Below are 23,073 nucleotides of genomic sequence, written 5' to 3'. Positions count from 1 at the left end.
AGTCTGCAATTTAGACAAGTTCTGACCATTGAGAATTAAAGTAATCTTGGTTACTTGGTCACCATGCAATGACTATTGTAAATGTACCAATGGGATTTAAAAAAAAAAGAGGCATATATTGGAAACCCGAAAATTATGTGAGACTGTCGTTAAAAATTTTCAGACACAATAAAATTGTTTATGATTTTACCAAACCTTTTATTATGTGCTGTATATATATATATATATATATATATATATATATATAATTTTTGGACTCCGTGCTCTGTTTTGTCGACCAGTTTTCAAATGTCTCGATGTAATTCTAATATATGAGCAAGACGAAAAGTATTACATAGAGCGGACCGGTCACCAGGTCAAATGTTTTTTTTTTCTTTTTTTAAAAATTTGGTAAATCCAGAGATACGGGCCTTTTGGTTTTCAGCACCCAATAAGGACATTTGTATGGTCTTTACTAAAGGGGGTATAAAGGGTAATAATACAGAGCAGTCTAAAGACATGCCTCCGAGAAACCCATAAGCCATGCCCTCTTGGGTAAGAACTATAAAAATTAGCACTATACAACTAAAACATCTCTAGAACCATGGCGAATTTAACAAAGAAATAAACTGAATACTCCACGGAATCAGGAATAAAATAAGAGCAAAAACTGGCCACTTTTGACAAGGTGACTGGTCATTTTTGAGACAGGTTTCACCAATAGTAAATGTGGACCAGGGTTAGAAGAGAGGACGACAAATACTATGTTAACTAAAGTGGACCCATCAGAACAACTTGTAGGTCCTCTTTTTAGTCTGTACATACTATAACTGGATTACACAATGGCTCTTTTCAGACGTTGTATATTGGATTTAATCCAATCTCAAATGGGTTTTCTGTTTTTGGAAAACCCCTGCCACAGGATACTTTTATTTTAAAGGGAACTTGTCACTTGAGAAAAAAACCTCTTAATCTTCAGATATGGGGTTAAATCTGCAAATTAATAACGTTCTGAACCTGCCCAGCATCGGTTGTTAGACCCCCAGTGCCGGGAGGAAATTAACTTTATTCTTCCTGGCAGTGTTCGGGTTTCAGTTATGGCTTTGTGTATAGGGAGCAGCGGAAATAGTCTCGCACCCGACACGGACTGACAACAGCTCCGCATTTGTGCTGGCTGTCAGTCAGTGTCGGGGGCGCCATTACAGTGGTGGCTTCCTATACATAGAGTGGTGAGTGAAACTGTGTTGACACCACCACTATGACCGAAACCAAAACGCTGCCAGGAGGAATAAAGTTAATTTTCCTCCCGGCCATGGGGATCTAAGTGCCCGGCAGGTTCGGAGCGCTATAAACCTGCAGATTAACCCCATAGCTGCCCATTTTGATACATTACAACCTGTGTTTAAATATTTTTGTAATCAGATATGTGTGATGCATCGGCACTAAATAGTCTAAGTTGGTGAAGTGAGAAAAATAGACAAATTATATTTATGGGATCGAATAACTAAAAATTGACATGTGCCTATGTATTCACCCACATAAAGTCAGTACTTTTGTAGATCCTCCATTTGTGGCAAAATCTTCAAGTCTGACCATAGTATGCTTTGGGTCGTTGTCTTGTTGGAAGGTGAACCTCTGTCCCAGTCTCAAATCACTAACACACTGAAACAGGTTTTTCTCAAAAATATCACTGTATGTCTCACCACTAGTGATGAGCGAATATACTCGTAACTCGAGATTTCTCGAGCACGCTCGAGGGTCCTCCGAGTATTTTTTAGTGCTCGGAGATTTACTTTTTCTTGCCGCAGCTGAATGATTTACATCTGTTAGCCAGCATAAGTACATGTAGGGGTTGCCAGGTTGCTGTATATGGGGACCTCTTCGCTTTCTTCCGAAAGATGGTCAGGGGAAAGAAAGATCCAGCATCTTCAATTTAGGAACCCCAATTCTTTTGTTTTTGATGATGATGAGCCCCTGCCTGACAGGTCTGGCAGCTCTCAAACACCATAGGCGCGCTCAAGAGAACAAAGCGCTCCTGTGTATAGAGGATTCGAGAGAGACCGCAATTGGCCGAACTTTAGTCAATCCGATAGCGACCGACTGTGTATGGTAGTTTTGGTCTGTGAGATGAGAAATCCTTTCCCAGACAATCTAAGCCGGTAGTAATTAAAGTCACTGTGATGCAGCGGTAGGACCATACGCAGTGAAACAGCAGTGAGCCAAGCAAGTTTAAACAAAAAGTTTCTTTATTGTGTTACTTCACACTCTATTAGAAATACACCATACATGGCTTCTTCATCCAGACCAATGGAAATACACAGTACACGGCTTCTTCATACAGTCCATTAGAAATACACCTTAAACTGCTTTAGTTTGCAGTCCCTACATTGGCTAGACTTCCCTTTGTCCAGTTTCCCTAGGGCAACCGCACGCCGTTACCAAGTCTCTTTACTCACACCGTGCACCACAAGCTATCCTTTGGATTGCAGCCTGGCAAACACAAGACAGCCCGGGACGCAGTGTGTCGTTACCCTTGGTTCCTCTTGCCCCTGTGTTGCTCCACACAGAAAGAGCTCTGCAGGCAACTGCTCTGTCTGCTACCCAGACCAAAACTAACACCTCCCCCTCTATTACAGGGCTTTTAATAAATCACTGCTTCACCATTCTAATCACAGCCACTCCTGTGTCTGCAGTACGCCCTCATAGCCTCACTATGCTTCTGTACGCATTCTGGAGAGCACAAACAGTGCCCCCTAGCTGTTAGTAGCAAGCAAACAGTTACTAGCACTATGCTTGGGCTCTGGTGCCACGTTCTGAGCGGGTTTATACCGCTCAATCAATTCTACCAGCAGTTCTAGGTCCCTTAGCCCGACCCAACACTGCATGGTGGCCGACAGCCCTCACCATCTGGTCAGCCACGATTCTCTCCATCATCTCAAATGGGGGGAAAAAAGCTCAGGCTGGAGCCACTCCTCCACCAATTGCAATAAGTCATTTGCTTGAGACCCGGCGGATCAAGACTCTACATAGGACCACTGGTACACCCAATGATCGCCCCTTACCTTTGGGGTCTCTTCAGGACTCTGCTGTTCACCCCCCATTTTAGGGGTCTCCTTTTTAACATGCTGAAGCTCTGCTAGCTTCCACTGCAGCGCCACCTGCTGCCGCTGCTTCTGCTGAAACTGCAGCTCCTGCTGCTGCAAAACTTTTTGCTGCGAGTGCTGAAACTGCAGCGTTTCTTGCTGAAGCGATTGCTGAGGACAACCTGCTCCAAAAGTTCCTCCATTTCTCCAGTAGACTTGCACATCGATCTGCAGCACTCTCTGGGGTTCACATGGCCCTCATTCTTTCCACTTATGCAAATTGTCTCTTCAGAGAGGAAGAGAGCTAGAACTCTAATGCCACCTTTTGGAAGGTAGTAATCCTACAAGTCAATGTTGACCCTTTAATGAGCCTTGTCACAATACTTAGGATAATAACCAAACCAGAATCTCAATTTGCAGACATTGTGTTTCGGGGTACTGCCCCTCGTCAGTGCAAAGCGGAGATCTAGTTTGGCTGTGTGAGAGGCGTCTGACCGTTATCCAAGAATTATCGTTTCTCCTTGACAATTTGCATAATTGGCATATTACCCAGAGGAGCATTGCGGCTTTAAGTCTCCTCATCTCGGCATGCTTAGCATGGCGATCTCCGCAAAGAGAAACGATACTTCTTGGATAAACGGTCTGACTCCTCTCACACAGCCAAACCAGATCTCTGCTGTGCACTGATGAGGGGCAGTACCCTGATACACAGTGTCTGCAAATTGAGATTCTGGTTTGGCTATTATCCTAAGTCATGTGACAAGGCTCGTTAAAGGCTCAACGTTGACTTGTAGGATTGCTACCTTCCAATAGGTGGCTCCTCTTCCTCTCGTTTCTGAACAGAAACATTGAACAAAAAAATTCACCGTGTGATAAATCGTACTTAAAAAATTCCCTTTAATTACGTCTTAACGCAGTAAGGTGATAATAAGGACCACTACCACCATTTAAAAGATACCAGGAGGTGCCTGTACCTCTCTACCAGCGGAGCTTGGCACCCCACCGGGAGAGCCGGTGCCGACACCGTTGGAACTACGCCGGCATTGGAGGTATAAGAGATATTATTTTAATGTAGGCAAACATACAGATTGAGAAGGAGTGGTCCTAGTTGTCATAGTTTTATTTTTACCGAGCCATTATCTTTTTAGATCTTTATTTACATTATTTTTTTTAGCGCTGTTTAGGGGGTACATATAATTTACTTTCCAATTGATATATTTTTTTTTGTGATACAAATACAGAAAAAAAAATATTTTGGAATTTCTTTTTTTATAGATTCTACATGGTTCCCACTAAATAGCATGGTTAATTCTCCGAGTTATAGCAGTCTTGTGGACACCTGATATTTGTAGATTCTTGTTTAGTATATATGTAATATATTTTTTATGAAAAAAGAATCTCTCCAGATGTTTTGGGGTTTTTTTTTACAGAATTTTTCACAGAATTTTCCTCCCCCAAGGGATTATAAAAGATTTCTGGGAAACATACAGGTCTGGCAAAAAATAAGAGTCCACGGCAAAATTTTCATTTTGTCAGATTTTTCTCTTTATAGGTATATTTTAGAGTAAAATGTCCATCTATAATGGCTGTTTATGGTGCTGTATGGCCGTACTGTGCCTTTTATCTGCGATTCTGTCCCAGGTGTACAATGGAGACCAAAGCAGGTTTCACACATCTGTTTTTTTTTTTTAGGTCAATGTTTTCTTTTTTTTCTTATGCAAAAAAAATCGCATGTTCATCTATTTGCATTTGTTTAGCTGCAGGTAGTGGTGATGCTTTTCCACGGTTGTCTTCTTACGTTTTCCTGTAAGTCATATTTTATATAGTCTCCTTATACTATGCTTTTGTTAATGTAAGCAAACTTTTTTTTTTTTTGTTCTTTTCATTTTTTCATTTATTTTTTATCATAGACGATCTGTGCCACCTAGTGGGTTATAATTTATTTTTTCTATAAAACCTGTGTAATTTTCTGTCCCGTTACGCTTCATAACATCCTAAGTGATTATGTAAATATCTTTGTTTTCAATTACATAACCGTGTCTTAGCCAGGGTTCTGTTTTATTTATATATATATATATATATATATATATATATATATATATATATATATATATATATATATATATATTTTTTTTTGTACAAACAATTCTACTATTTTATGCAATAAACATGAGACAATTTTGCTTAAAAAATATTTTTAAAAATCTGACTTTTTATTTTTTGTACAAAATATAAAAGTAAAAAAAGGGGTTACGCTTCTGGGGGGAGGGGGAAGTGTTTAGTTATTTATTTGTTTGCCTCTTGTATCGTTCTTATTCTATATGTCTTTTTTGTTACTATTTACTTACTCATAAAACGCCATTTATTCCACAGCGCTTTACAGACTTCATCATCACTTGCTGATGGGGCTCACCCTCTAAACTCCATGTCAGTATGTCTTTGGAGTGTGGGAGGAAGCCAGAGGAAACGCAGGGGGAACATACATACTGATTGTAGATAAAATGTACAATTACAACAAGAAATGATAGTCTGTTGTGTGTATGGTTTTATTCAGTCTCATAGGGTTAAATGGGAAGAAAAAAACATTTTTGTACTGCTTTTCTGTTCTTAAAAGATTACAAACAATTGAAAGAAAGGAAAGAAGTGATGAAAAAAGAGTTGCGCCCAACGTGGGGCTCGAACCCACGACCCTGAGATTAAGAGTCTCATGCTCTACCGACTGAGCTAGCCGGGCTTCTGAGTTTTTAATCTTTCATTCCATTCTGTGGGTGTGCAGGAGAACAGGGCGCGTGCAGATGGGAAGCAGCTGTTTGAGTCTTCAGGGGACAGTATTTAGCAGGCAAGCATTGGTGGTTCAGTGGTAGAATTCTCGCCTGCCACGCGGGAGGCCCGGGTTCGATTCCCGGCCAATGCAGTCAGTGTTTTTTTTTTTTTTCTCTTTAATTTGAACACATCTAGAAGAAACGCTTACTGCACATAAATTATTTAGCACATACACAGTTCACATAATAAAATCTACTTGCCCGTTCCGAGTGTGCTTTGTACAGAGGTGTGGCTGTGTGTACTTGCCAAACCTGCAGGCTAGAGATGATTTTGTTCTTGTCACGTAGGCAGCACAGCTTCATTTATAATTAGTGTTGAGCATTCCGATACCGCAAGTATCGGGTATCGGCCGATACTTGCGGGTATCGGAATTCCGATACCGAGATCCGATACTTTTGTGGTATCGGGTATCGGTATCGAAACAACATTAATGTGTAAAATAAAGAATTAAAATAAAAAATATTGCTATACTCACCTCTCCGACGCAGCCTGGACCTCACCGAGGGAACCGGCAGCGTTGTTTGCTTAAAATGCGCGCTTTTACTTCCTTCCGTGACGTCACGGCTTGTGATTGGTCGCGTGCCGCCCATGTGGCCGCGACGCGACCAATCACAGCAAGCCGTGACGTAATTTTCAGGTCCTCAATGCCTAATTCTAGGCATTCAGGATTTTAAAATTACGTCACGGCTTGTGATTGGTTGCGTGCCGCCCATGTGACCGCGACGCGACCAATCACAGCAAGCCGTGACGTAATTTCAGGTCCTGATGCCTATTTCTGCATGCCCCTTGAGGGCTTACCTTCTACTGGATGGTGGGGATGGAGGCAGCGGGGTCAGTGCAGGCTGTAGGCTTTCCTGAAGAGGTGGATTTTCAGGTTCCGTTCGAAGGATCCGAATGTGGTTGATAGTTGGATGTGTTGGGGGCAAAGAATTCCAGAAGATTGGGGATATTCGGGAAGTCTTGGAGGCAGTTGGGTGAGGAGCCGATTAGTGTGGAGGAGAGAAGGAGTTCTTGGGAGGACCGGAGATTACGTGAGGGAAGATATCGGGAGATTAGTTCAGAGATATATGGAGGAGACAGGTTATGGATGGCTTTGTAGGTTAGTATTAGTAATTTGAACTGGATACGCTGAGGGAATGGGAGCCAGTGAAGAGATTTGCAGAGGGGAGAAGCAGAGGAGTAGGAAGGAGAGAGATGAATTAGTCGGGCAGCAGAGTTAAGGATGGACTGGAGAGGTGCAAGGGTGTTAGCAGGGAGGCCACAGAAAAGGATGTTGCAGTAGTCACGGCGGGAGATGATGAGGGCATGCACAAGTATTTTAGTAGATTGACGTTGAGGAAAGGATGGATTCTGTAGATATTTTTTAGCTGGAGGCAACAGGAGGTGGAAAGAGTTTGGGGTTACTCAGAGGCAGCGGACCTCCGGTACGGGGGAAAGCGTGATATCGTTAATTGCGATAGATAGGTCAGGTATGGAAGATCTATGAGATGGAGGAAAGATGATGAGTTCAGATTTGTCCACATTGAGTTTGAGGAAGCGAGAGGAAAAGGAGGAGGATATGGCTGATAAACACTCCTGGATTATGGACAGCAGAGAGGTGATGTCTGGGCCAGAGAGGTAGATCTGAGTGTCATCAGCATAAAGGTGGTACTGGAATCCATGGGACTTTGAGTTGTCCCAGGCCAAGTGCGTAGAGTGAGAAGAGTAGGGGTCCTAGAACAGAGCCTTGGGGGACTCCCAAGAAAGAGAGGGTGGGATGAGGTGGGAGTGTGTTATGGTCCGGTGGTAGGACCTCAAAACTGACCTGACACATATGACCAGAATATAGGACAAGTTCTGGGGATGTGGCAGCTATACTGCCCGCAATCCTGATCCTATCCACACACACTAAAGGCAGCCGTGGAGCGTTCCTAAAATTGTAGACGCCACGTTCACAGCCTGAGAAACTGACTACCCCTAGAGAGAATGCAAAGACCTCACTTGCCTCAGAGAAATAACCCCAAAGTTATAGATAGCCCCCACAAATAATAACGGTGATTTAAGGGGAAAAGACAAACGTAGAAATGAAACAGGTTAAGCAAATGAGGCCCGCTAATACTAGATAGACAGAAAATAGATAGTTTTTGTACTGACTGCACAGACTCCTATCAAAAATAAACCACGCAGAGAATGCAAGAACCCCCACACCGACTCACGATGTGAGGGGCGCACTCTGCACCCCAGAACTAACCAGCCAGCAAAAAATCACATAAAAGCAAGCTGGACTGAACTCATTATATACTGAGAAACGTTTTCAAGGAAATAATGAGCAAACAAACTTAGCTCCTCCAGCAGGAGACTGGTCACAAGGAATATTCAGGAGAACTCAGAAACAGGACTGAATACACCGACAGCAGGCAACAAGTGAAGGTCCAGGTGGAATTAAATAGGGACCAGTCATAGCAGGAAATGAGGCAACTGAGCCCTGCTACAGACCCGCAGTATCGCTAAAGGCCACCAGAGGGAGCCCAGACGGAATTCACAACAGGAGTGGGAGACGCTGAATGTGCGGTTGGAAAGGTATGAGGAGATCCAGGATAAGACGAGGTATTTGATGCCAAAGGAGGAGAGGATCTGTAGTAGGAGGCGGTGGTCAACTGTGTCAAAAGTAGAGGACAGGTCTAGGAGGAGTACAGAGTATTGTCTGTTAGCTTTGGCTGTAAGTAGGTCATTAGTGATTTTGGTCAGGGCTGTCTCAGTTGAGTGATGGGGGCGGAAACCAGATTGTAGATTGTCAAAGAGCAAGTTAGATGAGAGGTGGGAGTAAAGTTCAGTGTGGACGTGCTTTTGGAAGCGAATGGGAGCCAGCGATATTGGGCGATAGCTGGACATAGCTGTTGGGTCGAGGGTTGGCTTTTTAAGGATAGGCATGATTGTGGCATGTTTGTAAGCAGAAGGGAAGGTGCCAGATGTTAGTGATAGGTTGAAGAGGTGGGTTAGGGATGGGATAAGTGTGGTGGTGAGGAGATGGTATGGGGTCAAGCGCACAGGTGGTGAGGTGTGATTTGGAGAGGAGGCAATTAAGCCCCCCTTCAGTGAGTTAATGCCAATATTCATTTTAATTTTTTACATCTAGTGATGAGCGAGTATACTCGTTGCTCGGGTGACCTCCGAGTATTTGTTAGTGTTCGGAGATTTAGTTTTCATCACCTCAGCTGAATGATTTACAGCTACTAGCCAGTCTGAGTACATGTGGGGGTTGCCTTGTCGCTAGGGAATTCCCACATGTAATCAAACTGTCTAACAATCGCAAATCATCCAGCTGCTGAGAGGAAAACTAAATCTTTGAGCAGTCATAAATACCCGGAGACCACCCAAGTGCGCTTCAGAAAACCTGAGCAACAAGTACACTCGCTCATCACTATTTACATCTCTATGGATTACAGGCATCGTTGTCTGTCAATACACTGAGCCAACACTAGACGGAGACATTAACCTAATAATGCAAACAAAAAAATAAGCCGCTAAGCTTCAGCCTTACAGTCACCACAGTTGTAAATTTAATTGCCAAAATTGCAATGATCCACTAAAAAAAAGTCATTTTGGCTTTTTAAATACTTCTATCTATGGTATGCAAAGGCTCATTTTCAAATGATGGTAATCAGTTGTGTCTTGTTCACATGCTGCATTTTTTGTCACTTTTTCAGCATGTTTTTGCTGCAGAAAAAAATGCATCGTTTTACATTAGCACCAGAGTTAATAAGATTTTGGAAATTTCATGCACACGCTGCTTATTTTTTTTTTTTCTTGCCGGTTTGAACCTTAAGGCTGAGTTCCCACAATGAGTTTCTGGTTATTTTTTTGCACTGTGTAGTTTCATAAAATTGGAAGAAACCTATTTGACATAATGAGCAGTAAAGGTGCAAAAAATCTGCAACATCAAAAGCGTATTGCGGGAACTTGGCCTTAAAGCTATTTTTAAAATTTTTTTCTTCTTTCAGTATTTTTCCTCTATTCAAATGAATGGAAAAAAAATGCACCAAACGCTTAAAAAAAAAAAGCCAACAAAAAAAACATGTATTTTATGCAGCATTTTTCTTGCCAACACTCTGGTCTCTGCTGCAGAAAAATCTGCTACAATTACTCGATGTGTGCACATAGCCTTACTGTTAGAGATGAGCAGGTCGATTCTAGCCTAATCCGATTCACTAAGAAGTTTCTCCAAAATGTGGATTTTACTGAATGCAAACTTATTGGGATTTCATTTGCACAAATAGTGAGAGCTGGAATGGGTTAAAAAAACAAAACACTACTCTTTTACCCAGCTTTCCCCATACCTCTCCTGCTGCCGCCCGGCCCTCCAATCACTCCTCTTTGACATATCATTAACATCAAGGATGTGAACATTGGCGTGGAGCCCGGAACAAGAAGATAGTAGAAAGAGAAGCCGACCAGAGGACAGGCCGTGGCAAGAAAAGGAAAGGGCCAGGAGAGGCAAGTACAACATTTTATCTTCTTTAACCCCTTCCTGCAGCTTTTGATTTTTACCAAATGTATGCGATGCAAATCGAATTTTGAAGCCAAATTGGAGAGAATCTGCCGAGTTAAGATTTGTCAGATTGGCTTTTGCTGTTAGCACTATTGTAGCGCCATCCTATTCCACAACGTTCACAGATTATAGTCAAATTTAGCATCAATATCCCCATGAAAAACTATGGGGGATGATTCACCAAAACTTTTTAGTGAAATTTCTGGCAAAAAAAAAAGTTTTGAAATGTCGCAATTTTGTTACGCAACGCAAGGATGCGCGAACGAAGCGACTTCTTTTGTTTTCACTCAATCCTCATCCCAGCTCCAACAAACTGGGCAGAGCCAGGGCAGGATGGTGGTGTGATGCAGCATGGCGACCGGTTTTCAAATTAATGACGAGTGGTGGCGTTTGCTGTGCCATAAATCTTACAGTGGCAGAGACTGGAGGAAGATTTCTAGTGAGGCACACATGGCGGTACACGCCTCACCTGCACAGCATCCACTCCAACACACCCCACCATTAAGAGAATTGCCTGTATTGATGAATTGTCCCTGAAGTGCAAACATAACCTTTGAATACATTTTGATGTTGATTTTGAAGCAGACCCTAATCGCAGTTCAGAAGAGCAGTTATAAGAATCCCTTTCAGATCTGGCCCCAGTGGTCTTCAGGGCGATTGTCTCCACATGCTTAGATTCTTCCCCCCAATGTACAGTATGAATGTTACATTATTCACGACACCCCAGAGCCACTTTAGAAGTTTGTCCATGGCCCCAGTAAAAGTACGATAGTTTTGTTCCCACTTTTTATGTGTCTGTGAAATTGGTAAATAAAAAAGGAAAAAAATAAAACAAAAACCGTAGTGTGAACATACCCTAAGAAAGTAGTCGAATAGTGTGATAACATCTACTCCTAGTCCAGCAATATTTCTAAATTATCTTACTATGGTAGGCCTTATTTAGACATTTAGACGTTGGTTTTTCTCGTATGAGTTCTGTCTGTTTTTCACAGACTGGTACCTATTATGGTCCATGAGGTTGTTCTTGTGTCCTTGTACTTTTGGGGGCAGAGTGGTCTGCACAAAATCATAGCCAAATGTCGGATTTTTATCTGTGTCTCAGCTCAAATTTTCTAATGCAAGTCTGTGGGTCCATGAAAAAATTGGACTTCAATCGAATGCCACCCGTGTGCTTTACATTTATTATTAAGTGATGGGAGACATTTGTAAAGGATAATTTGTGGATTATCCTTTACAAAAGTCTCTGAGACGGTCGCGTGGCCGATACACACATGCTTTTGCTTCATGCCATCAGGTTAGCAGCTCCTTGTTAAAAACTACAATTATTCCGAAGGATAAGACCCTATTTGCACTTTTTTATCTCCTTGATTTATAAGTGATAGGAGAGGCTGTACAAACCTACATCTTTTTTTTTCTTCATCTGAGCAAAACTGGTGGTACAAGCATACACACTGACCAAACTCTGATGCTACAAGCTTACACACTGACCAAACTCTGATGGTACAAGCTTACGCACTGACCAAACTGGTGGTGCAAGCCTACGCACTGAGCAAACTCTGATAGCACAATCTTACACACGGACCAAACTCTGATGGTACAAGCTTTCACACTGACCAAACTCTGATGGTACAAGCTTACACACTGACCAAACTCTGATGGTACAAGTTTTCGCACTGACCAAACTCTGATGGCACAAGCTTACCCACTGACCAAACTCTGAGGGCACACGGTTGCGCACTAACCAAACTGATGCTACAAGCTTATGCACTGCACAACACAACACCAATTATGAAACCCACGGTGGTTAGCCGCACATAATATGAATACCTTTAAACAGGCACCACTCATTGATGATATAAAAAAACTCTTTATTCAATATGAGAAAACACCAAACATGGTGAAAATAGCCCACACTGGGCAGCAGATGAGAGACAACAGATACAGAACAAAAAGGGTAGACACCTGGCGACAAAAATCATAAAGGAATAACCTAAAGATTACTGATGTAAAATACTAATTTAGAATGTTTTGTATGTAAACAGAAGTAGTACATTATAGCGTATATTATTATGTATATTATTATCTCTGCAAAATTAGTCACACTGCAACGTTGCATACCAAGACCACATATACTCCCAATATGAGGAGAGGCTAGTGCACCTTATGTGCTACATAATAGAAAAATGTACAGAGACTTATACTGACCCTACATATAGAGTACAACATCAGTTCATATTTACCAAATAAAATGAATAGCCAGGCGTCCACCACACCCGACGCGCGTTTCGCACAAGTTGCTTCGTCCAGGGGTCTATAATTATAAATAATAAATGTATTCTATAATTGTTCTCTTGTTTCTACAAGACTGGGGAGTCCACCACTCCTCTGTGGGTCATTTGCATTTAAGCTGTTCCATCCTGCATGTCCACATGGATAGTCCTTCTCTGAACCCTGCTTATACAGGTACTATACAGATGATCAGGTTTTAAATACATCAGATAGGGATTGCATACATTAGTTAGGACTGCTCTATAAGGGTATACCTTGACGATTTGGTGGAGCAGCTTAGTATACATTTTTTTGCAAAAAAGGTATCAACTAAATACCCCGTTTTCTTTACATCTTTTGACTTGCACTTGCTGATTACTGTGATTTTTTTTACAACAGAGTATTTTTGACCTCACTGTGCTCTTTTGTGTCTTCAAGTTTTCTGGTGGTGTGAACAGGTTCCTACAGACTTGTTCAATGTGCAAGTGGCCCATGTGTTTCTGGTTCTATAATTGTTCTCTTGTTTCTACAAGACTGGGGAGTCCACCACTCCTCTGTGGGTCATTTGCATTTAACCCCTTTCTGACATCTGACGTACTATCCCGTCGAGGTAGGGTGGGCCCGTATGACCACCGACGGGATAGTACGTCATCACCGATCAGCGGCGCTCACGGGGGGAGCGCGGCCGATCACGGCCGGGTGTCAGCTGCATATCGCAGCTGACATCCGGCACTATGTGCCAGGAGCGGTCACGGACCGCCCCCGGCACATTAACCCCCGGCACACCGCGATCAAACATGATCGCGGTGTGCCGGCGGTATAGGGAAGCATCGCGCAGGGAGGGGGCTCCCTGCGTGCTTCACTGAGACCCCCGGAGCAACGCGATGTGATCGCGTTGCTCCGAGGGTCTCCTACCTCCCTCCTCGCCGCAGGTCCCGGATCCAAGATGGCCGCGGCATCCGGGTCCTGCAGGGAGGGAGGTGGCTTACATTTCTTTAGCTAAATAAAAAAAACAAAACAATAAAAGTACACATATTTAGTATCGCCGCGTCCGTAACGACCCAACCTATAAAACTGCCCCACTAGTTAACCCCTTCAGTAAACACCGTAAGAAAAAAAAAAAAAAAGAGACAAAAAACAACGCTTTATTATCATACCGCCGAACAAAAAGTGGAATAACACGCAATCAAAAAGACGGATATAAATAACCATGGTACCGCTGAAAACGACATCTTGTCCCGCAAAAAACGAGCTGCCATACAGCATCATCAGTAGTGTTGAGCGATACCGTCCGATACTTGAAAGTATCGGTATCGGAAAGTATCGGCCGATACCGGCAAAGTATCGGATCTAATCCGATACCGATACCCGATACCAATACAAGTCAATGGGACTCAAGTATCGGACGGTATCCCTGATGGTTCCCAGGGTCTGAAGGAGAGGAAACTCTCCTTCAGGCCCTGGGATCCATATTAATGTGTAAAAGAAAGAATTAAAATAAAAAATATTGCTATACTCACCTGTCCGACGCAGCCTGGACCTCACCGAGGGAACCGGCAGCGTTCTTTGCTTAAAATGCACGCGTTTACTTCCTTCCGTGACGTCACGGCTTGTGATTGGTCGCGTGCCGCCCATGTGGCCGCGACGCGACCAATCACAGCAAGCCGTGACGTAATTTTCAGGTCCTCAATGCCTAATTCTAGGCATTCAGGATTTTAAAATTACGTTCCGGCTTGTGATTGGTCGCGTCGCGGTCACATGGGCGACGCGACCAATCACAAGCCGTGACGTCACGGGAGGCAGGAGACGCGCGCATTTTAAAATTACGTCACGGCTTGTGATTGGTTGCGTGCCGCCCATGTGACCGCGACGCGACCAATCACAGCAAGCCGTGATGTAATTTTCAGGTCCTGAATGCAGAATTAGGCATTCAGGACCTGAAATTACGTCACGGCTTGCTGTGATTGGTCGCGTCGCAGTCACATGGGCGGCACGCAACCAATCACAAGCCGTGACGTAATTTTAAAATGCGCGCATCTCCTGCCTCCCGTGACGTCACGGCTTGTGATTGGTCGCGTCGCCCATGTGACCGCGACGCGACCAATCACAAGCCGGAACGTAATTTTAAAATCCTGAATGCCTAGAATTAGGCATTGAGGACCTGAAAATTACGTCACGGCTTGCTGTGATTGGTCGCGTCGCGGCCACATGGGCGGCACGCGACCAATCACAAGCCGTGACGTCACGGAAGGAAGTAAACGCGCGCATTTTAAGCAAAGAACGTTGCCGGTTCCCTCGGTGAGGTCCAGGCTGCGTCGGAGAGGTGAGTATAGCAATATTTTTTATTTTAATTCTTTCTTTTACACATTAATGTTGTTTCGATACCGATACCCGATACCACAAAAGTATCGGATCTCGGTATCGGAATTCCGATACCCGCAAGTATCGGCCGATACCCGATACTTGCGGTATCGGAATGCTCAACACTAATCATCAGCAAAAAAATAAAAAAGTTATAGTCCTGAGAATAAAGCGATACCAAAATAATTATTTTTTCTATAAAATAGTTTTTATCGTATAAAAGCGCCAAAACATTAAAAAAATGATATAAATGAGATATCGCTGTAATCGTACTGACCCGACGAATAAAACTGCTTTATCAATTTTACCAAACGCGGAACGGTATAAACGCCTCCCCCAAAAGAAATTCATGAATAGCTGGTTTTTGATCACTCTGCCTCACAAAAATCGGAATAAAAAGCGATCAAAAAATGTCACGTGTCCGAAAATGTTACCAATAAAAACGACAACTCGTCCCGCAAAAAACAAGATCTCACATGACTCTGTGGACTCAAATATGGAAAAATTATAGCTCTCAAAATGTGGTAACGCAAAAAATATTTTTTGCAATGAAAAGCATCTTTCAGTGTGTGACGGCTGCCAATCATAAAAATCCGCTAAAAAACCCGCTATAAAAGTAAATCAAACCCCCCTTCATCACCCCCTTAGTTAGGGAAAAATAAAAAAAATGTATTTATTTCCATTTTCCCATTAGGGTTAGGGTTAGGGCTAGGGTTGGGGCTAGGGTTGGGGCTAGGGTTGGGGCTAGGGTTGGGGCTAGTGTTACGGCTAGTGTTAGGGCTAGTGATAGGGCTAGCGTTATTGCTAGGGTTAGGGCTAGGGTTGGGGCTAGGGTTGGGGGCTACAGTTAGGGTTGGGCCTAAAGAAAGGGTTAGGGTTTGGATTACATTTACGGTTGGGAATAGGGTTGGGTGTGTCTGGGTTAGAGGTGTGGTTAGGGTTACTGTTGGGATTAGGGTAAGGGGTGTGTTTGGATTAGGGTTTTTAGTTATAATTGGGGGGTTTCCACTGTTTAGGCACATCAGGGGCTCTCCAAACGGGACATGGCATCCGATCTCAATTCCAGCCAATTCTGCGTTGAAAAAGGAAAACAGTGCTCCTTCCTTTCAGAGCTCTCCCGTGTGCCCAAACAGGGGTTTACCCCAACATATGGGGTATCAGCGTACTCAGGATAAATTGGACATCATCTTTTGGGGTCCAATTTCTCCTGCTACCCTTGGGAAAATACAAAACTGGGGGCCAAAAAATAAGTTTTGTGGGAAAAAAAGGATTTTTTATTTTCACGGCTCTGCGTTGTAAACTGTAGTGAAACACTTGGGGGTTCAAAGTTCTCACAACACATCTAGATAAGTTCCTTGGGGGGTCTAGTTTCCAATATGGGGTCACTTGTGGGGGGTTTGTACTGTTTGGGTACATCAGGGGCTCTGCAAATGCAACGTGACGCCTGCAGACCAATCCATTTAAGTCTGCATTCCAAATGGCGCTCCTTCACTTCCGAGCTCTATCATGCGCCCAAACAGTGGTTCCCCCCCACATATGGGGTATCAGCATACTCAGGACAAATTGGAAAACAACTTTTGGGGTCCAATTCATCCTGATACCCTTGTGAAAATACAAAACTGGGGGCTAAAAAATCATTTTTGTGAAAAAAAAAAAGAATTTTTATTTTCACGGCTCTGCATTATAAACTGTAGTGAAACACTTGGGGGTTCAAAGCTCTCAAAACACATCTAGATAAGTTCCTTAGGGGGTCTACTTTCCAAAATGGTGTCACTTGTGGGGGTTTTTAATGTTTAGGCACATCAGGGGCTCTCCAAACGCAACATGGTGTCCCATCTCAATTCCAGTCAATTTTGCATTGAAAAGTCAAATGGCGCTCCTTCCCTTCCGAGCTCTGCCCTGCGCCCAAACAATGGTTTACACCCACATATGGGGTATCAGCGTACTCAGGACAAATTGCACAACAATTTTTGGGGTCCAATTTCTTCTCTTACCCTTGGGAAAATAAAAAATTGGGGGCGAAAAGATCATTTTTGTGAAAAAATATGATTTTTTATTTTTACGGCTCTGCATTATAAACTTCTGTGAAGCACTTGTTGGGTCAAAGTGCTCACCACACATCTAGATAAGTTCTTTAGGGGGTCTACTTTCCAAAATGGTGTCACTTGTGGGGGGTTTCAATGTTTAGGCACATCAGGGGCTCTCCAAATGCAACATGGCGTCCCATCTCAATTCCAGTCAATTTTGCATTGAAAAGTCAAATGGCGCTCCTTTCCTTCCGAGCTCTGCCATGCGCCCAAACAGTAGTTTACCCCCACATATGGGGTATCAGCGTACTCAGGATAAATTGTACAACAACTTTTGGGGTCTATTTTCTCCTGTTACCCTTGGTAAAATAAAACAAATTGGAGCTGAAATAAATTTTGTGTGAAAAAAAGTTAAATGTTCATTTTTATTTAAACATTCCAAAAATTCCTGTGAAACACCTGAAGGGTTAATAAACTTCTTGAATGTGGTTTTGAGCACCTTGAGGGGTGCAGTTTTTAGAATGGTGTCATACTTGGGTATTTTCTATCATATAGACCCCTCAAAATGACTTCAAATGAGATGTGGTCCCTTAATAAAAATGGTGGTGTAAAAATGAGAAATTGCTGGTTAACTTTTAACCCTTATAACTTCGTCACAAAAAAAAATTTTTGTTCCAAAATTGTGCTGATGTAAAGTAGACATGTGGGAAATGTTACTTATTAAGTATTTTGTGTGACATATGTCTGTGATTTAAGGGCATAAAAATTCAAATTTGGAAAATTGCAAAATTTTCAAAATTTTCACCAAATATTCGTTTTTTTCACAAATAAACGCAAGTTATATCGAAGAAATTTTACCACTATCATGAAGTACAATATGTCACGAGAAAATAATGTCAGAATCGCCAAGATCCGTTGAAGCGTTACAGAGTTATAACCTCATAAAGGGACAGTGGTCAGAATTGTAAAAATTGGCCCGGTCATTAACGTGCAAACCACCCTTGGGGGTGAAGGGGTTAAGCTGTTCCATCCTGCATGTCCACATGGATAGTCCTTCTCTGAACCCTGCTTATACAGGTACTATACAGATGATCAGGTTTTAAATACATCAGATAGGGATTCTATACATTAGTTAGGACTGCTCTATAAGGGTATACCTTGACGATTTGGTGGAGCAGCTTAGTATACATTTTTTTGCAAAAAAACGTATCAACTAAATACCCTGTTTTCTTTACATCTTTTGACTAGCACTTGCTGATTACTGTGATTTTTTTTACAACAGAGTATTTTTGACCTCACTGTGCTGTTTTGTGTCTACACACTGAGCAAACTCTGATGCCACAAGCTTACACACTGACCAAACTCTGAGGGCACATGGTTGCACACGAACCAAACTCTGATGCTACAAGCTTATGCACTGACCAAACTCTGATGGTACAAGCTTACACTCTGACCAAAGACACTGTTGAAACTGTTGTTTTTTGCACACAAGAAAAATCACTGATATGTGCGATTGAGCTCTAATTTGTGTGTTATTACATGTATTACCATGAACTAGGTCATAAGTGATAATAGTTGCATACATTATAGGGATACTTTTGAATACTATTACATATTTGTAATTGCTTATTTACAAGCAAGTGATTTTTCTCATACTGCAAAAATTGTCTGAGTTTCATCAGTGATCTTGATCAGAGTGTCATCAGAGTTTGGTCAGTGTCAGTTTTTACCATCAGAGTTTCATCAGTTTTTTTATATTCCAAAAAGAAGAATGGTGTAGCTTTCTCAAACTTCTATCAAACTGTGAAAAAAAGAAATCAACGGACGGCATCTGAGTGCTGTCCGATTTATTTTATTGTTTTTTCACAGATCCATAGACTCGCATTGGTGAGTTTGATCCGATGCTCAGATGAGTATTGAACATGCCTCCTTGCTTTTGTGCGAACCACAAATAAATCAGACATGTGAACTGCTGCAAAGACAGTCATAGGTACGAGTGTGGTACAACATGAAAAACATGGACATCACTCGTATGAGAAAAACTGAATCTTAAATCTCCGATCAGTGTGAGATGCCAAAATAAGCGCTCCACTGCGTTTTCACTACTCTAATGTACAATGATCAGAACTGTGTATACTCAGAACTTTCTGCTTTCTTTTATGTTACCTCTCACCACACTCATTTCCTCTCTATACAGGAAGACTACATGGTATATAATTGGTCTGACGAGAGCAGAACAATATTGTCTGTGGTTGTACCTGCAGTTGGTGTCTGCCACACCTCTGGAGAGAAATTTGCAGATGAAGAACAGGATTTCCAGGTCTCAGAGTGCTGTCAGATATGAGTGTGATCAGTATTCCTGTGCGGTGCTTCCAATGATCAGAGTATGGATACAGAACACCATCTTACAACTTGGAATGTAACGATATGGCACTCCGGTCATGAGAACGGACAATGGGCATGCTCCAAGGATATGTACTTCTCGTGACACTGGTAGTCCTGATTTCTAGCTCCCTCACAGGTAGGATTGTACACATGATGACTGTAAAATCTTACATGGAATGTCTTTGTGTGAGACGTGGAGCAGATATACTCGTTCTCGTTACCTACAAATCACATTCAGGACTCTCCAAGGTGCTGGGGATGTTGTCCTCATTTGGTAATACTTATCTCCCATGTCTATATCCTGACTGTATGTCTGACTGCCAATAAAGTAGAAGGGGGAGAATTGAATCTTTAGCATACACACATGGTGGTCATTGTTTAAGGGAATTTTTCATTTAGGTCACCAGTTGACCATCTGCATTATTATTATGTGCAGCATTGTACTATATGAATAGAGGCTGATTCCAAGGCTAGGGTCACACCAGTGAATAAGATCTCATCCAAGAGAATTGGGTCGATTATGCAAAGCACACTCTGATCACTGTAATTCCATTCTCTCGGATGGAGATATGGTGCAGAACAAAATTTCTCCATCTTCTCCATTCTGTCAGTCTGTAAAAATCAGACAACACTTAGATGTCATCCGAGTGTAGTGCGATGTTTTCCATGCACTGATTGATTTCCATGGCTGATCAAAGTCATGCTTTCTGCTATTTTCCCCCATACCGGCTCGGTGAGAGGAAAAAATCAGAAATGGGCAGGGCCCTATAGAATGACAGTGGTCCGAGTGCGATATGATGTTTTGTCGGATTGCACTTGGACCAAAAATACAGTTGTATGCACAAGCCCTAAGCCTAACAACCTTCTATGCCGCACCAGGATCCTACAGCCATTGATGACCACAGGCAGTGGAAGAGACATATTATTAGTGTCAGAGGGAGCAGAAATTTACAAGGGCATTCATTTAGCAAAATGTAACAAAATTACCCTTATGATATGATCGAGTTAATGCAGATCACTGTGCGGGTTAGGCTTCTTTCACACTATCGTCGATATGGGTCCGTTGCTAAGCGTCGGCACGACGTACCGACACGTGAAAATGTGTCATAATGTGGGCAGTGGATGCAGTTTTTCAATGCATCCGCTGCCAATTCTAAAGTCTGGGGAGGAGGGGGCGGAGTTCTGGCTGCGCATGCGCTGTAGGAAATGGTGGTCCTGATGTACGAAAAACTGTTCCCTTGAATGTTTTTTCATGCCGACGGTCCGCCAAAACACGACGCATCCAGTGCACGACGGACGCGACGTATGGCCATATATCACGATCCATCGGCAATACAAGTCTATTGGCAAAAAACGCATCCTGCGGGCACACTTGCAGGATCCGTTTTTTGCCCAAAATGACGGATTGAGACGGATTAAAAAAAGTGTAAAAGAAGTGTGAAAGAAGCCTTAGACACACTTTTTCCTGTGCACTGCACGGCTGTTGAACAGTTATATAACTTGTAAAATAAATTATGCTCTGCTACTAGCCAAGAATTTATTTTAGAGCATTTTCTAAAGTGATAGTGTAGTTGCAGACAGAGTGAAAGGCTGGTTTCATAAGTCCGACATTCACGTACCGAGTATAGGCTGCGATGTCCAGACCGGCCTTGATGCTCTTACACAAACTCAACAGAATCCTACACATCTGTGCTTCATGGTTCGAGGACAGGTATGCTGATTTTAAGTTGACAGCTTCCTATGGATCAGGTAAAAAAAACAACATCCCGGATCGTGAACAGGGCTGGTTTTAGAAAAAGTGGGGTCCTGGACAAAAGGTTAAAGTGGGGCCCCAAATGCTGGGGACAGAACAATTATTAGTAGATCAATCTGTCCCCATACAGTATCATGTTATCAGCAGCATATCTGCGGTTTTCACCTGGTGATGTGCTGCCGAGGACAATGATTTCTCTTCCAGCATAAACAATCCAATCACTCAATGAATAGGCAGCATTTTTCTCATTTTGTATAATACACCCCATAGTCCTCCACATAGTATAATACACCCCATAGTCCTCCATATAGTATAATACACACACCACAGTATAATACACTCCCCATAGTACAATGCACGCCATAGTCCTCCACAGGAGTATCATGCAGCCCCCCACTATCATTCAACCCCATAGGAATATAATGCAGAACTCACAGGAGTATCATGCAGCCACCACTGGAGTACCGTTTGTTTTGGACTATAAGACACCTCAGACCATAAGACGCACCTAGGTTTTAGAGGAGGAAATTAGTGAAAAAAATTGAAACACAAAAAATATGGTCAATTCTGTACTTAATATCCCTTATCCTGGTATATATGGTCCCTTCATCCCCATTCTGATAGACATGGCCCCTCATCCGTATCCTGGTATGCATGGCTCCCCATCCCTATCCTGGAATGCATGGCCCCCTCATCCCTATCCTGGTATGCATGGCCCCATCCTTATTCTGGTGTGATTGGACCCAAAAAGGTCCTGGTTTTATTGGTCCCATCCTTATTCTGGTATGATTGTCTCCATGAAGGTCCTAGCATGATTGGTCCCATCTTTATTGTGGTATGATTGTCCCCCTCAAGGTCCTAGTATGATTGGTCCCATCCTTATTCTGGTATGATTGTCTCCATCAAGGTCCACCTCTCGTGTCTCCCCTTTTCCTCATAGTTTGTAACCTTGCGAGCAGGGCCCTCATTCCTCCTGGTATCTGTTTTGAACTGTGATTTCTGTTATGCTGTAATGTCTATTGTCTGTACAAGTCCCCTCTATAAGTTGTAAAACGCTGCGGAATATGTTGGCGCTGTATAAATAAAATTATTATTATTATTATGATTGGTCCCATCCTTATCCTGGTATGATTGGACCCAAAAAGGTCAAAGTGTAATTGGTCCCATCCTTATTCTGATATGATTGTCCCCATCAAGGTCCGGGTATGATTGGTCACATCCTTTTTCTTTTATAATTGGCCCCATCCCGATCCTGGTATGCATGGCCCCATCAGGAAAGATATATAAAAAAACATTACACTTGCCTTCCTCTGCTTCGTCACAGCGTACTGCTCCAGTGCCAGCAGCTACTTAATGTTTGTAAGCAGCGCATGGGAGGGACGTCATGCGCTGCTCACAAGCAGAGCACTGCTGCCAGAATCCTCACCGGGACTGTTCATTGGAGATCGCGGAGAGTATCCATTCCTCTTCAGTATCGCGCAGTGTCAGCCAGCGGCTTCCTGTTGCTGCGACCGTCACATGTGCCGATACTTAAGATAAATATTTCTCTTAAGTATCAGCACACGTGACCTCCGCAGCAGCAGGAAGGCTCCGGCTGACAGTGCTCGATACTGAAGAGGAATGGATACTCACTGCTCTCTGCGATGAACGGTCCCAGTAAGTATTCTGGCAGCTGTGCCCTGCTTGTGAGCAACGCATGATGTCCCTGCCATGTGCTGCTTACAAGCTTTAAGCAGCTGCTGGCACCGGAGCAGGACGCTGTGACTGCGAGGGAGCGGAGGAAGGTGAGTGTAATATTTTTTTTTTTTAATCTTTCCTGATGGGACCAATCATACCAGCATAATAATGAGGCCAATCATACCAAAT

At 42.8% G+C, this 23,073-nt stretch overlaps 1 protein-coding gene and 2 non-coding genes across 3 annotated transcripts in view; 2 read left to right on the top strand and 1 right to left on the bottom strand.

The window, feature by feature from the left end:
* Positions 1–5,723: 5,723 nt before the first annotated feature.
* TRNAK-CUU (transfer RNA lysine (anticodon CUU)) lies at positions 5,724–5,796 on the bottom strand. The gene has a single exon. It is a non-coding gene; the product is annotated as a tRNA-Lys (tRNA).
* Positions 5,797–5,905: 109 nt separating this feature from the next.
* TRNAG-GCC (transfer RNA glycine (anticodon GCC)) lies at positions 5,906–5,976 on the top strand. Its single transcript has one exon. It is a non-coding gene; the product is annotated as a tRNA-Gly (tRNA).
* A 13,294-nt stretch (positions 5,977–19,270) lies between these two features.
* The window catches only part of IL20RB (interleukin 20 receptor subunit beta), a 138,824-nt gene continuing 135,021 nt past the window's right edge, over positions 19,271–23,073 (top strand). The window contains exon 1 of the mRNA XM_077291299.1: positions 19,271–19,590. Within this exon, the coding sequence (XP_077147414.1) occupies positions 19,524–19,590 (67 nt within the window). The 5' untranslated portion in view covers positions 19,271–19,523. The remainder of the gene's footprint in view (positions 19,591–23,073) is intronic.

Source organism: Ranitomeya variabilis, chromosome 2 (genome assembly GCF_051348905.1).
Source record: "Ranitomeya variabilis isolate aRanVar5 chromosome 2, aRanVar5.hap1, whole genome shotgun sequence".
NCBI classification, from domain to species: domain Eukaryota; kingdom Metazoa; phylum Chordata; class Amphibia; order Anura; family Dendrobatidae; genus Ranitomeya; species Ranitomeya variabilis.
This window is presented reverse-complemented; position numbering and strand designations above follow the sequence as displayed.